The 14604-nt window shown below is 41.2% G+C and overlaps 1 protein-coding gene across 1 annotated transcript in view; it reads left to right on the forward strand.

Moving 5' to 3' along the window:
- Positions 1–1038: 1038 nt before the first annotated feature.
- The window catches only part of csmd2 (CUB and Sushi multiple domains 2), a 217994-nt gene continuing 204428 nt past the window's right edge, over positions 1039–14604 (forward strand). Inside the window, exon 1 of the mRNA XM_053863846.1 lies at positions 1039–1817. Coding sequence (XP_053719821.1) covers positions 1652–1817 — 166 coding nt within the window. The 5' untranslated portion in view covers positions 1039–1651. The remainder of the gene's footprint in view (positions 1818–14604) is intronic.

Here is a 14604-nt window from a genome sequence, read left to right on the forward strand (position 1 = left end):
AGCTCCTTGAAGGGTGCTACCTACTGCCTTAAGACGATCTATATCCTTATTTTTTTTTATTGTATTTAGACATTTTTTACATTTTTATTGTTTATGAGTGCCACATAAATTGGTTTTGGTGGACCAGGTTTGGGCCCAGTGCCTCCAGTTTTATGAATAAAAAAAATAAAAAAAAAATTAAAAAAAAGAGAGAGAAAAATGCATAAATAATGTAATTAGTACAAGAAAATATAAGCAGAAAATGTCCATTTCAATCATACAGTATATTCTGTCTGATATTTAACTTTTCAAAATTGGGGAGAAAAAGAACATCTGGAAAGTTATTATTATTATTACTATTATTATTGTTGTTGTTGTTGGCTTGAAATCGAATGCAGATTTAAATAAAATAAAAATAAATAAATAAAACAAATTTTAAAAAAGTTACGTTTGAATCTCTCTTTTCTTTTTTTCCCAGTTCTCCTCATTGGTTCTGAAAACCAGTAGCAGCCCTCAGAAGTTCAGGCCACACGGCTTTGAGTCACAATCATAAACCTCATTGATCGGTGGAGGGCAACAGTCGTGGATGTAAACAGGAAGTTGACCACATTAATAATAGATGTATATCTACCAAAGTATTTTGGTATCATGTTTAAGTCACATAAATCAACTTTGGTAATAGCCGACTGTCTTCAGCCACGTGTTTCTACGTATTAAGCGAAGTATTTGCGGGTCATGTACAAAAGCATATTTGATATTTGATCATGATAAGCTTTAATTTCATACTGGACTCAAAAACTGAACATCCAAAACTGAGGATGGATCAAAAACATAAAAATAAAAAAATCAAAGTATTAAAAATCTGAGCAGAGTTTTCAAAAGTTGAGATTCCATACTATATCCTCATTAAAAAAATAAAAAATAAAATAAAAATAAAACACATCCAGAACAGCGAATATTTTAGACAGTGTTGGGAGAAGACGGTGAGAGAGAGACGGAGCGAGAGAGGGAGGGAGGCGCACTGATGAGGTGGGGGAGACGCGCAGGATGAGAGGGAGAGAGAAAGCAGGTCTGCAGTCTGATTCCTGACCACGGTGCTGTAGACGCTCACTGCGACTCTGGGAATTACATCCGAACCGCACATGAGGAGTTCCACTTCTCATGGACGCCGGGTGGACGCGAACTTGTCCACGAAAATCTGATTTCTTTCTTTGCTTTTTCTCATTTCTTTGCTATGGATGCGGATGGTCCTCTTTTTCTTTTGGGGTTGGACTCACTGAAATGAGACTTGGATACATGGCAGCCTGGAGATAATTCCGAGGACAAATCCGCGAATCCGAAAAAAGGAATATTTAGTAGTTTTGTTTGTCTGCGTCTTGGCGAAGAGTCCGCACACGCGCGCGCGCAGTGGATGACGGTTCATCGCGGGATTGATCAGTGACCGCTTGACTCGCTTTCTCAATTTCTTCTCCATCTAAAAGGCGTGAAAGCTCCTCAGAACGGACTCTCGGAACCGCTCGGGCCCCTCCGCGTGACATGGTTCAGTCCAGCTGCGAGAACCGAGCCTCCTCCATGCATTGGGATTTCTCTCAGTACCGACACGGTGTGAATCGCCCTATTCTGAGCGCCTGAGAACTGAGGGGATTGATCGTTTCACAAGAAGCTCCCTGCCATGACCAACGATTCGAACCGGGATGGACTTGCCAGGAGACCGGATTTGGGGTACAGGACCGGAGACGGAATTGGGATTTTTGCGCGGATGAAAATGGGAGCGCGGTCGCGTCACTGGAGCCGGCTGCTCTTCTTGTATGTGGGGCTTCTGACCGCCTCAGTCAAAGGTAAGTCCCTGTCATTACAGCTGAATCGAATGTAGTGGGACTTACCCCCCACCCCGAAACTCCCTCCTCGCACATCCCTCGAGCCCCCCTCCTCCTCCTCGCATCCCTCACTGAATGCAAATCAGCATCAGCACCGCTCATCCTTAAATAAGGCGCATTTCAGATCTGCAACCCCAAAGTTATTAATAGACGAGGTTCTCTGACGCTTGTTTATTACTATGTAAAAACTAAAGCATGGTTTCGACATGCTCTTTCAAGTCTCGTTTTTTTTTTTTTTTTTTTCTCTTTTTTTAAATGTTATACGAGTGTGAAGTGATGATCGTGCTCTTTTTTTTTTTTCCTTATTCAAGAATCTGCACTTGTGAACTGCGTGTCTCACACGCGTGTCTGCATCGAGAAAAGGAAGGCTTCTCTAATGAACTTTTCATTAGTCCGAAATGCAAATGGACTCATTACCATCAATTACATTCACTGTCCGCATCAGCTTCTTCTTCTTCTTCTTTTTTTCTTATACTTTGTGAACTGCGTGTTGTCGTCATCGGAGCTCATCGACACAGTCACGATTTATTCAACAGTGTCAGCCTTCCCACTCCATTTTTTTTTTTTTTTTTTTTTTTTTTTTGGGCGGACAGTAGGAAACCCATGACTTGGTGGAAAATGGGCACCGTCTCAGCTGTGTGTCATCCAATTTCTTCTGTACAAAAAAAAAAAAAATGTATTGTCTACATCATCGACTCCCACATGTCACCACTGAGCGTCATCATCTAGCCAATGGGTTCTGTCTCTCCCACGAGTGGGACTTTTCTGAGGTCTCCCAACACTTCCTCTTTTCCCCCCTGCAAAGTAAATCTGTCTACAGCTATACGTAGGCTTTTATTTGTGTCCAGGGAGCTTCTCCGCCTGCTTTTCATTGCATACATTTATACAGAGCTGAGAAACTCCAAACTCATCCATCTGTTGCTGATGTCCACACACAGCTGAAATCAGTAAATTTCCGGCTGTTTAAGTGTCACACTGTGGCTCTCAGGTGGGCTGAAGCCTCCTTGATGATGCAGCCATCAGCAGTTTCTGCATCCTCCCATAGAGAGGCACCAGAGCTTCACACTGAGTTGAGATGCACCGTGGAGAGGGAGGATGACATAGGATGGAGGCGAGGGTGGGAGGGTATTTGTCAACACTCTTCTTCCAACTGTGAATGACCTCTTGGGTGTCCACTCAAATTAAGCTGTCCAATTTACACAAGCAGAGTCACCTAGAGGTATGTGTGGCCCAGCCAGGGAAAGGTGAATGGGTAACATTAAACAGAGTAGATAACGTCAGTTTTTACTTGATGACCATGTTTATCTTTGACCAACAAACACATGAAGACCCTCCAGAGTCTGTTGCTATGCAACATGAAGATTGTTGTCCATGCTATCTATATACACATCTCGATTAGTTATATTTCATTTTTGACCCTTTTTTAAAATATGTATTGCCCTTGAGACAACTACTAAACCAGCTGTAATGTGCACCAGGGGATTGACTGACAACATCCTGTAGCTCTGGGAAAGAGGTTTTTAAGCTGCCATGTTGAGAGGATTAAATCAGGCAACTTGGGTTTTTTTTTTTTACTTTTGGCTTTTGAAGGACTTTGTCATTTATTCCATTGGCCTTTTCACCTCCGTCACTGGTATTTATAAGTAGTTTCCTTCAAACCAGTTTTCCTCCCGACACACTAATGTACAATTCAAAGCATTGAAATGTTATCTATATCTATATCTATCTCTCTCTATATATATATATCTATATCTATATCTATCTCTCTCTCTCTCTCTCTCTCTATATATATATATATATATATATATATATATATTTTTTTTTTTTTTTTATATACATATTTTTTCTATATATATATATAGAAAAAAAAAAAAAGAAATAAAAGTTGATCCTTCAAAAGGCTCTTGGATGCAGATGGTAATTCAGCAGAAGTAATGTCCTCATCCGTTCCTTGAGCTTCGTACCATCACTTCCTCAAAATTTTAGAGTAACTTTTTTCAGTTGTTTTGCAATAACTTACTCTATTGTGATTTAACCCAACAATCATGCAAGTACAGTTGTATTGCAGTATATTCTGAATTTCAATGTTATCATCTGTCAGAAAAGTGCATTTCTGCCAACAACTATGAAGGTGATAAAATCAAATCCAGGATGTCATAGCTTTGTTAACATGTATTGTGTTTGGACAGCACAATATATTCTAGTCATTTTACTTACATATCGCTCAACTGTCTAACACGATGAGAAGAGGCATGTGTTGGACTGCTGTCGTCTTGGAGAACACTGTGGCATTGCTGAAGAAACCTGACCAGAATGAGACCACAGTACATTTCTTTTTATCTTCATATGACTGGAAGAAAACAAATGTTATTAATTTTTTTCATTTTTAATCCAACATGCATTCACTGTAAATCTCACAAAACATGAAGTACAACATGCATTTATGGCATTTATAAAAATCTCATTTTATCATTTGATTTGTCCTGTACCTGTAATAACTACTTCAAACCCTAGTATTGTTGACGAATGAAGAGAATCACTGAGACACCTCTAAGCGCATGCCATCGTCCTAAGGTTTTAAGACCTGGTTCTTTTTAAACACCAAGCTAAAGCGATGCCGTTCGCCACTTTCAGTGAGTCACTAAGTATCATCATTAGCCAGGTCCTCCTTTCACAACACATGATCTTGCCTTTGTACTTGGTCCTTTTGTCAACCATATCCCACTTTAAACAACTCGCAGCCACCCGTCTAATCCCATTACAGTTCCCCAGAGGCCCTGACTCTGATAGAGATGTGTGAAAGGTTTCTGACAAAGAAACCACTGAGCAGTCATGGGATGAAGGGAAAGAAAAAGCTGCCCCAGTGGAACACTTGTCAATACTCAGCAATCACGCACTTTTCATTTAAATAGTGGCCTCCTTTTTGGTCATTTGCTCATGTTAGGGAGGAAAAACGTGGTCGGTGCATCTTGTCATGAGGTCTTCTTTTGAAGCGCTGTTGCATTTAAATTAATATATATGCTAAATAGGTACAATGATTTATGTATATTGTCAAAACAACTGAACCATATTTGCATTCACTTTCGTGAAGTACAGATAGGAAAAACTCTTTGGCTTCAACTCTTTGGTCTCCACAACATAAATACTGTGGCAGGCTTTGTGGTGAGCTGAGTGTGCGCTCGTTGCGTCTCACTATATGCAGTTCCGTGATGTTACGATCATTTCAGCACCCAGGACAGCGCCCGGCGCAGCTGATCTCCCCTGGTTCGCCTCTTTCAGCACCATGGTCACCACCTCTGTCCAACAGAAGCAGCTGCTCCATCGCGGATGGGAAGCTTTTTTATTTTTATTTTTCAAAGAAAAACTGTGAATGCTCTCATGTTTCATTGGTTTTTGCCCTTAAATACACACAGGGGTCATCACCCCCCAACTCCTCCCTTTTTCAAATTCACTTTTTAGCTTGGCCACGAAGATTGATCATACGACATGAAACCACCTTAAAGATAGAGTGATTTATCATGAAGTTAACCTGCATGAAATCAATCCAGCGAACTGGTTTTATATTTCATCAACTGCTTTGGCTCCACTTAATGGTTTTAATTGACAAATTTGACATGAAATTAAACGTTTCAACTCAAGCTGGATGGTTCCATGAATCATCATATTGTCAAATTACACCCAACACGTCTATGAGGGGAGTAATTGGCAGGAACTGCAGCCCTGCTGTGTGATTTGTGTATTTCTTCTTGCCGCAGTCAGTATATTTTGTAGATGATGGTGCAAAGGGATTGAGACAGATACTGATATGATACATAGAGCAACACATTTCTCGACTCCCGTCTGTGTGTCCGTTGTCGCTATATTGCCTACTACTACATGTAACTCCTTACAATTCATCATTGGGAAAAGTAGTGAATGTCATTGTCTTTATAATGTACCTTTGGCTCACAACCCAAATAACCATAATTTCAACATCCGAAAGCTTCCTGTGTCACTTCCTGTCACTTCAGGAGTGATTTGTCAATCTATGCCTTCGATCAAACTCCCTCACTTAAGTTTTGGTTCGGCTTCATCTCGAATCTGAAAAGCTTTTGGCTCTGTTTTGCATATTCTGGATATGGGACTTGCTGGTTCACTAAGTCACTTCCTTTAGAATGATAATCTCAGTTCACCCTCGTGGTGGGTCACTGAGGTTTCATGAAACAGTGTCCTGATTTTCAGAGGCCACCAGATGACACTGTCCACTGTAAAATGTTCAACAACTAATTCAAGGAATTCTCACATTATTTCGAAAGAAAAATGAGCACCATCTGGTGACATATGAAAATTTGGACACTGTTTCATCAACCCCGTGATAGTTTCATGATCTACTCAACACTAGATTGCCCAAGAAGTCACTGAACTTCCTTCTAGTTTTCTGAAGTCACTGTCATGACACTGCACACGACAATTATGGCAGCCAGCCGACATCGTCTACGACAGTTACGGCTGTAAACAGCTTGTTATTATAAAAGTATTCAACAGAAAAAAGTTGCTTAAAAATGCAACAGATTGACATCGTGTATCATATACAGTAGTACCTACAAGCATTTTCACCCCTGAAGTTTATTTATTTATTTTTTTAACAAAGACTTGTCCATGTCAATTGACTGAATATGTAGTATAAAAACAGTTCTCAATATTAAAACATGTTTGACTGTAGTGGAACATGTATAGATGGACTTTTGTTCCTCATTTTCTTGGCTTGGTCCATCGGATTGAAGGGCTTGAGTACCTGTACCGTTTCACCCTTAGTTGAGAGTATCCTAGTTTTTTCTGCAGCCTTGTCATGAGCCCATAATCTACTGGTGCCATCATCACCTCCACGTGTAAAAGTGTCTTCCCCTGTATTACCAAGGTCACTGGTCCTGAAAACGTCTGGACTTTTCTAGTCGTCTTCCACTTCAAGTCTGGGTCTCAGATAGGACGTGTTGTCAATTTCCCTCCAACGTACCAGAAGAAACTTGAACCTAGCCTTGTCAGCGACGACGGTGTTATTTAAATAAATAAAGAACAACAGAACAAGGTGACATTTATTGCTTGTTGCAGGAGAGAAAGCGTGATAAGCCTTCACTAGCTGAGAGTTAATCTGGGTGCCATGATTTTTGCATCTATTGAGTGCCTGGGTGATTTTCCTCTGAAGTGAATGATCTATTTGGAGGGCTCATTTTCTTATCAGGCATCAAGCAGACTCCTAATTCATCTGCTAAGTGTGTGTGAGTAAGCTTTTGGGCATATGTGTGAGTCAATGAGCTGCCACTGCCATTCACTCTCTGATGATGAGACTAAAGTGTTGACAAGCGCATCATTAGTTCTCAAAAAGAGCCAGAGAAGGACGCGCACGCACACACACGCACTTTAGAAAACTCTGATCTTTTTGTTATTTCCATCGTCCCACACACACACACACCTGTAAATGGGTTGGCCTTGCTCCGTCTTCTCCATCATTCCTGCTGCTGCTCCGGTTCCTCCACTCCCTCCCAACTTCCTTCGTCCTCTTAACTGGTGATTCACACTGTCATCTGTCACCAGATGGCCCGAGCGCTGCCACTGCGCTTTGTCACACCATCGTGGCCACACAGTGACTCAAAAAGACGCTTGCTTATTTATGAACACTTGACTCGAAAAACTGCTTTTACTGCCCTGCGCTCGCTTTCGTCAAGCGATACACACCGACTGCTTAGACGGCGCTCACACTCAAAAATAACGCCAATGAAATTTCTTATTTCCAGCCTTGAGAGACAAATAAAAAAGACATTCATACGTCTCGTTCAATAAATAACTAAGATTATAAACAGTGATAGTTTTATGACTGTGGCGTATTTGGATCGCTCAACCACAAACACGGTTGAGAATTAAAATATAAAGAGAATGAGGAGAAAGACTTGCGTTAGACATCTGAGGAAGACAGCAAAATTGCAAATGAAACTAAATGGCTTTGTCAATGTGGTTATTTTCATGTGTATCAATGGCATATTAGGCAGTAATGCGTCAGTAGAGAACACTTGTTAGCATATTGATGAGCCTGACCATATTAAATCTTGGAATAGCCACAGAAACTTCATGCCATAGATAGAGATTTTTTTAGCTGGGAATAAGCAAATAATGTGTCAATTCATGTTTAAAATGTGTTGCCCAAACATCTTTTCAAAATGGGTTTGATGGTTGAGATCAGGAGCTATCAACTGTATTTCCTTTCGGCCCCAGTCTGACCTCTGGACGGCTAAAAAAAAACCCACCACCATGATCTTTAAATTGCGACGTGTTAAACACACCAACAGACAGCAATTCAACTGACAACGTCACTTTTAACAGGCGGCTTGGAACTGACTGACAGAGCTCAACATAAGCCGAGCTTGACATGTTCAGCTGGAGCATGTTTGTTTGTTATTAAATAAAGAACATTTATTAACATTTATTGCAGATGTGAATGTGACTTTTTTCTTTTTTCTTATTTGTGTAATGCTACGTCTTTCAGCATGTACTGAATAATATAGCCTGCGACCCCTAATAGAAAATGTCGAAAAGCAAACAACTGGAGCTACACTTTAGTGACCCTAAAAACAAAGTACTAGTGCAATGGTCAGGATGCTAGATGAGGCTAAGCAGTAGTCTCCAGTGATGGGCTCATGAGGCTTCATGATACAGTGTCCTGATTTTCAAAGGCCACCAGATGCCAATGTCTGCTCTGAAATGTTTGGAACAAGAGCACCACCTAGTGGCCACTGAAAAGTAGGACACTGTTTCGTCAACCCTGCAATACAGTTTCATGATGCCTTATCTACCCATCAAAGGTAGACTCCCACTTGGGAACAAAGGGAGTCAAACTAAAGTGTTGAGCTTTGGATGAATGACGTTTAAGAAATTAGCTATAAAATTTGAATTACAATGTATTCACATGTAAGATAACCAGTCCAAAGTTGACACATGTAGCAGTAGTATCTACAGACCCATTTATGCTCCATTTACATACAGAGTTGGACTCGTGAACTGATCACGCGCTTCCATCACTTCTTTATGTTGGTATTGCTATTCACCTATAAATCCACCAGGGTCACATTCACATCTGTTGTCAAAAACGTTTGCTGTTGTCAAACGTTTTTGACAACAGCAAACTCAAAAAAAAAAAAAACACAAGAAACATCACGAAAGAAGAAAACAGAAGCAGCATTGCAGGACGCCGTGGTTTGTGAGCCTGTTCAATATAGCGTGACTGGAGAATTTCCGCCATTGTTTTGTCTTCTTCATGTCTCATTAGAGCTACGTATCAGGTAGTAGAAGCAACACTGCCCCCCACAGTTTCCGGTGGTTCTGCTCCACGTCGTCTGTATCCATAAGCGTTGTGAAAACGTCAAGAAATACCGACAAAATGAATGCAGAGCAAGTTGACTGACACTCTTGAGCATCAATGGGGCTTTAAACAGCATCAATATGTGAACAACCAGAGAAGAAAGCAAAACACGCTGGGGCGTTATTCCCTGGATTGGGAAAGGCCACGAACTGACTCAATACTTTTAATCATGGAAGCAAGATTCAGTAGCGTTTCAGAACTCCACTTGTATAGGTTTTGTTCCGAAAAAACCTTGTTCTGCTGTCATGAGAGAAAATAGTTCATTTAACCTCCAGCTACAGGAAGGAAAACTGAGAGACAAATGTAAATGTTCAGCCAGTCTTTGGGAGACACAGCTCCGGAAGAGGCTTCTTTAACTTCTTGACTTGCTCTCTTCTTATCAGGTATCAGTGGGGGAGATTGGGATCAAGAGGTATATTGTAGTTGTCCTTTGCCTTTCCTGTGCATCAACCACCTCTCCCTCTGTCTACCCACCATATAGGCAATCCGTCAGTGGTCTTGTCTGGAAAGAAGTCGTATCAGAGTCATCAGGCAGAAAGAATTACTCTCGATGTGCCTTCTATTCCTGCACTTGAAAGTCCAGTTTTAAAGATTTAAGTCCACAGCTGACTTAGTTTCTTGAATAAAATCAAAACTGTTGTGAATGTATTTGCTTGAACGCAAGAACATAACTATATTAGACTAATATTTTCATGTGTGGATCTTCATTTATGTATTTTGTCGATGTTGTTTTCCCCCCTCTCTCCCTGAAACAACTCCGCCTGATGTGATAAGCAACATGCCTGACTGTGCGCTGTAGCAGTAATTGAAACCGTCTAGTTTAACTGCAGTAACCAGAGTCCGTCGGCTGATAATCCTCCTGTCGTTTGTTTCATCCACTGGAAAGAAATACATTTCCTAATGAGCAGAAATGTACGGAAAGTGTCAATAGGAAGTGGTATTGAAGAATGGATAGGGCGACCGAATGAAACCCTGCCTGAAAGCAGTCAACCATCATGTACTTTAATTAAACTAATCGGCCGATCTATTCATTAAGGTTCGGAACAAACTTGGGCAGCGCGGCAGTGACTTGGTTAGCGACGCTGGCTTCTGACAGGAAGAGCTTGGATCAGCTCCAGTTGTGCTGGTCGGTGAAGGATACCTCGATGGAACTGAGATGATATTGAATCAGTTTTATCTGTTTTGTGAATCAAGTGCACGTGAAAGTGGAGGGGCACTTACCTGTTACATCAAGGTTGCCAGCAAAATAGTCACATTCTCCAGAGAGTGTGCCTCTCCTACACTGAGGACAAGCAAAACGGATTTCTATCAGATGAACAAAGCAGGTTATCATTTTCAACTGAGGTGCATAGTCAATGTTCAAATATCTACAAACAAGCGTTTGGATTATCGCACCCAATTTCATGTAATAAGCATTAAATAGTGACGAGTAAACTCATATTTTTCTTTCTTTATTATTAATATTTTTGTTCCATTGAGCTACCTTAGCAAACCAGCAGTTTATTTGAGGCCCGAGCAACTCAAAAAGAGTGAAGGCTCACGGCTATAGCCAGTGTACTTGGGGAGGTATGTGCCATGAGGAGTTTCAGGGCAAAATCCTGTCCATATAAAAACTGCGCAATGCTTGTGGATTTAATAGAAGTGTCTACACTAACAGAGCTAAACTACTTCAATAAAACCTTACTTTTTTTTTTTCCTTTTAATCCAGAGCACCACCTAGTCAGTGAATACACTGTTTCACTTAGTGATGGGTAGGTGACGTATCCCAGGCTTTTAGCTAGGAGGGCATCCAGGCGTCTGCACAACATGAAAAAAATGGACGCCCGATTCTCGACCGTAGCTTTGCCGCTAGATTATGCTGGTATATGGCGGCATCTGGCGGCCAAGCTACGGTCGAGAATCGGCCGGCCGTTTTTTCATGTCCTGCAGACGCCCGGACGCCCTCTTAGCTAAAAGCCTGACGTATCGTGAAACAGTATTGCGGGGTTGAGGAATCAGTGTCCTATTTTTCAGTAGTCCAATAGATGGAGCTCTTGGTCTAAATGATGTGAGATTTCATTGAATTAGTTGTTCAAGTCCAAGCATCTTACAGCAGCGGCATCTGGTAGCCCTTGAAAATCTGGACACTGTTTCGTGAAACCTCCTCCACCCTACAGTACTGTTCTATGAACCCTCATCTACCAATGATGCTGTTTGCTGATGATAGTGCGACTTGTAGTGAGCAAAATGTTCGTACAAAGATGACATTCTCATTTTTTATGTGAACAGAATCATAAAATATACTGTTATTATATTGTATAATATTTTTTTCATGCAGGAAAAAAAAAATCACAGAAATAAATGAACAGCAGTCACAAACAGTAGTGGAACATATGTTTAGAAAGTGCGAAGTTAACCAAGATAGTGCCACATCATTTCACTTATAAGTAAAATAATTGGCGTATCACATGTGAGCTATGGTTGTCATTGACTCCCGATGGTCTCACTAGCTACACCCACCATCCGAGTAAACAGTTGAAGTCGAGCAAATTGATCATCTGCCTCCTCAGTCTCTAGTGATAGATGATGAATTCCAACTGGGGTAATGGTGACCTGACCTCACTGGTAACCGATTCCTGGCACCAGCTGTTGGGCCTCATCCTCCAAGACCTCCATCCCTGAAATGCCAACATTTTCAGTGACATTTCCGCTGAAATCATTTCCTTCCCTCTGCTGTAATGATGCAATATATTGTTTAGATGTAATATGTGTGATCTTTGCTGTAATTCAAGTGGCTCTCCATAGGTCGAGTCAACTATAACTCAAGAAGCACGGCACTCAAATGTGAGTGGAATGGAAATGAGGTGATAATTGGCTTCCACTGTTTCAGACATTGCCGTCTCAAATAATTGTGCTTTTACCCGGAGAAGGAATGAACAAGAACAAAGACTAGGGGTGGAAATGGATTATTTTCAGAGATGGATATATGTTTGAATGTCAGTGTGGACATTTGGATTGCATGGCTAAATGGCCTCGTGTGCCGTGGAGACCAGCAAAGTGGAGTCAAGTGAACATTTTCCCTGTATTTTCTTTTATCTGCCATTTCCTGTTCTTGAGGATCCTTTGTGTGCGAAGAGTATTTGAACATGCACCGAACGGGAATGTGGTGTAGAATCATGTTTGTTATGTGTAAAGACACAGAACTCCAGTTGGAGTGAAGGGGAGGATTGTGAACTGTAACATCCTTTTCATGCTGAATGGACTGTTTTCTATTGATCAGCTAGAGGCCGTGCTGCGTGGGTTGCTGAAGAGCAGTGGTGGGCGTCTCAATAGAAAATTGTCAACTAAACCACAAATTGCATTCATGTGCGTTAACGTCTTTGCTCTGTTGCTATTTATTCTTTATTTTATTTGCACTTTTCGGATGCGGAGGCGGGTTTTGCACATCATTTGGCTCACGAGTTAAATATGACCCAGCTGGAAGGAGCTGAATGCTCTCTTCCCTCCCCCTCTGTCCGAGAGAACACAAGGTCCATTGTTCATTTTTTCCCTGCCCCTGTTTGGTGTGTGCGTAAAAGTGTGCAGAGCATCTCTTTTACCATTTGCATTATTTTCTAAAGACTGTTGTGATGGATAAATCCTGATAATTTAGCCGTGCCATGAACGTGTCAACATGTTGTCATGTTTATAATAATGTCAGTTGTTTGGTTACACTACCAGTATTAGCTCAACTTTATTTTTTTTTCATACTTTCATTGTGTACATGACGTAATAGTTTAACAATGATACCAAAAATAGGGAAGCATTGTCATTAATGTCGCATGCACGGCAGGATGCGTGTGCCGCTAAGCTGGGGAACACCAAAGGGAGGTTGTGACGCTTTGGGCAATGTTCCACTTGGAAGCCTTCGGTCACGGCATTCATGGGGATGCGACTCTGCCACATATCAACATTGTTGCAGACCATAAAAACATTTATTCAGTGAATATCTTTCCTTAACAAACTCCTTAAGCCAAAGGTGTTTATCTTTGAACCCTTTAGGGGGCTTTTTTTTTTCATATTTCAAAAGGCTGTAGCTTTGGAATGGTTTGCAAGGTGATACTGTAAATGAGAAAAATATTCAGCGTGATCCAAAGTTTGGGCTGGGAGTAAATTCACTTGTATAATTTGTAGGTGATGACATCATCATTTGGGGAGCGGATGTTTGTCTGATCCACTGGTGATACTCTTCCTCATCTTTCATGCAACAATCTAGTTCTACCACGTATACTGACACAACGTTTCAGGTGTCCTCCATCTCCATTATTTTAAGTTACGACTATCAGGCACCATATTTTCAACTTGGCTTGTTGAAATGTTGCAATATTGCTAGTCGCCATTTTGCAACTGTGGCACTTCAAGGTTCAACCCATCTCTATTTTTGCTCCATCTTCAGTACACATTCAAAACAGTGAACAAATTAACAAGTTCTGCAGCAGCAAAGTTTACAAGTGATACAAAGGAAGCAATCGTTCAATTGCATGTAGCAGCTTTGTTATGGGTCCTATGAGAGTTGATCAAGTTGAGTCTTAAGAAGGTCTCGCAACTGTTGTAGTCTTGATGTGAATGAAACTGCAATTGGTCATCCAGGTTTATTGAGGAAAACCAATACCTACACACTTGTTATTTACATTACTTGAAGCTTAATGTTTAAAAAGATCTGCATCATCCATAACAAGAAGCAACGTTAAGTGGGGTTGAGAGACTGTGCTCTTCACTGCCACAAAGATGGTTTGAGGAATGGTCAGGAGTCTATGTCTGGTTAGGCATTTATGGTGCCCTAACTCTGATGGCACCATTAAGGAGATAATAGTGGAACGTGGGATTTTTTGATGGGCACTTACACTAACAGGGAATTAAATCAATATATTCACAAAGGAACTTTGCCATGTTCTTATTTAAAGTCTCCACTGACATCATCACGCTCTGTCTATGGCTGTTTTGGGGTCATGTACACACAGCCACGTAGCTCCACGCCTTTTCTGCTAAAAGCTCCTGTCATTTGTCCATGGTCATTTCAGAGGGATATGTTTGCGGCACCGCTCTTTCCCAAGCTTCAGATATGCTATTATCCACGTAAATGCTGTGCATTCTGATGGAAAAAGCGACATATGTGACCAGACCCGCTGGAAACAAGGTGCCAGGGGAAGGCTAAGTGGGAGCAAACCCATCACTCGCGCCTCCCACCACATTTGGCTTGTCGGTAAATGGCAGGCCATGTCATCCCAGCCAGAACATTAGGCTAATGTATGGAGGCGAACCGGATCACTGAACTCACCCATTCCTGTCTTAATGGTGGCCATCCCGAGGTTAATTTGAATATGATGTGGTCAAGTCATG

Source organism: Synchiropus splendidus, chromosome 4 (genome assembly GCF_027744825.2).
Source record: "Synchiropus splendidus isolate RoL2022-P1 chromosome 4, RoL_Sspl_1.0, whole genome shotgun sequence".
NCBI lineage: Eukaryota > Metazoa > Chordata > Actinopteri > Syngnathiformes > Callionymidae > Synchiropus > Synchiropus splendidus.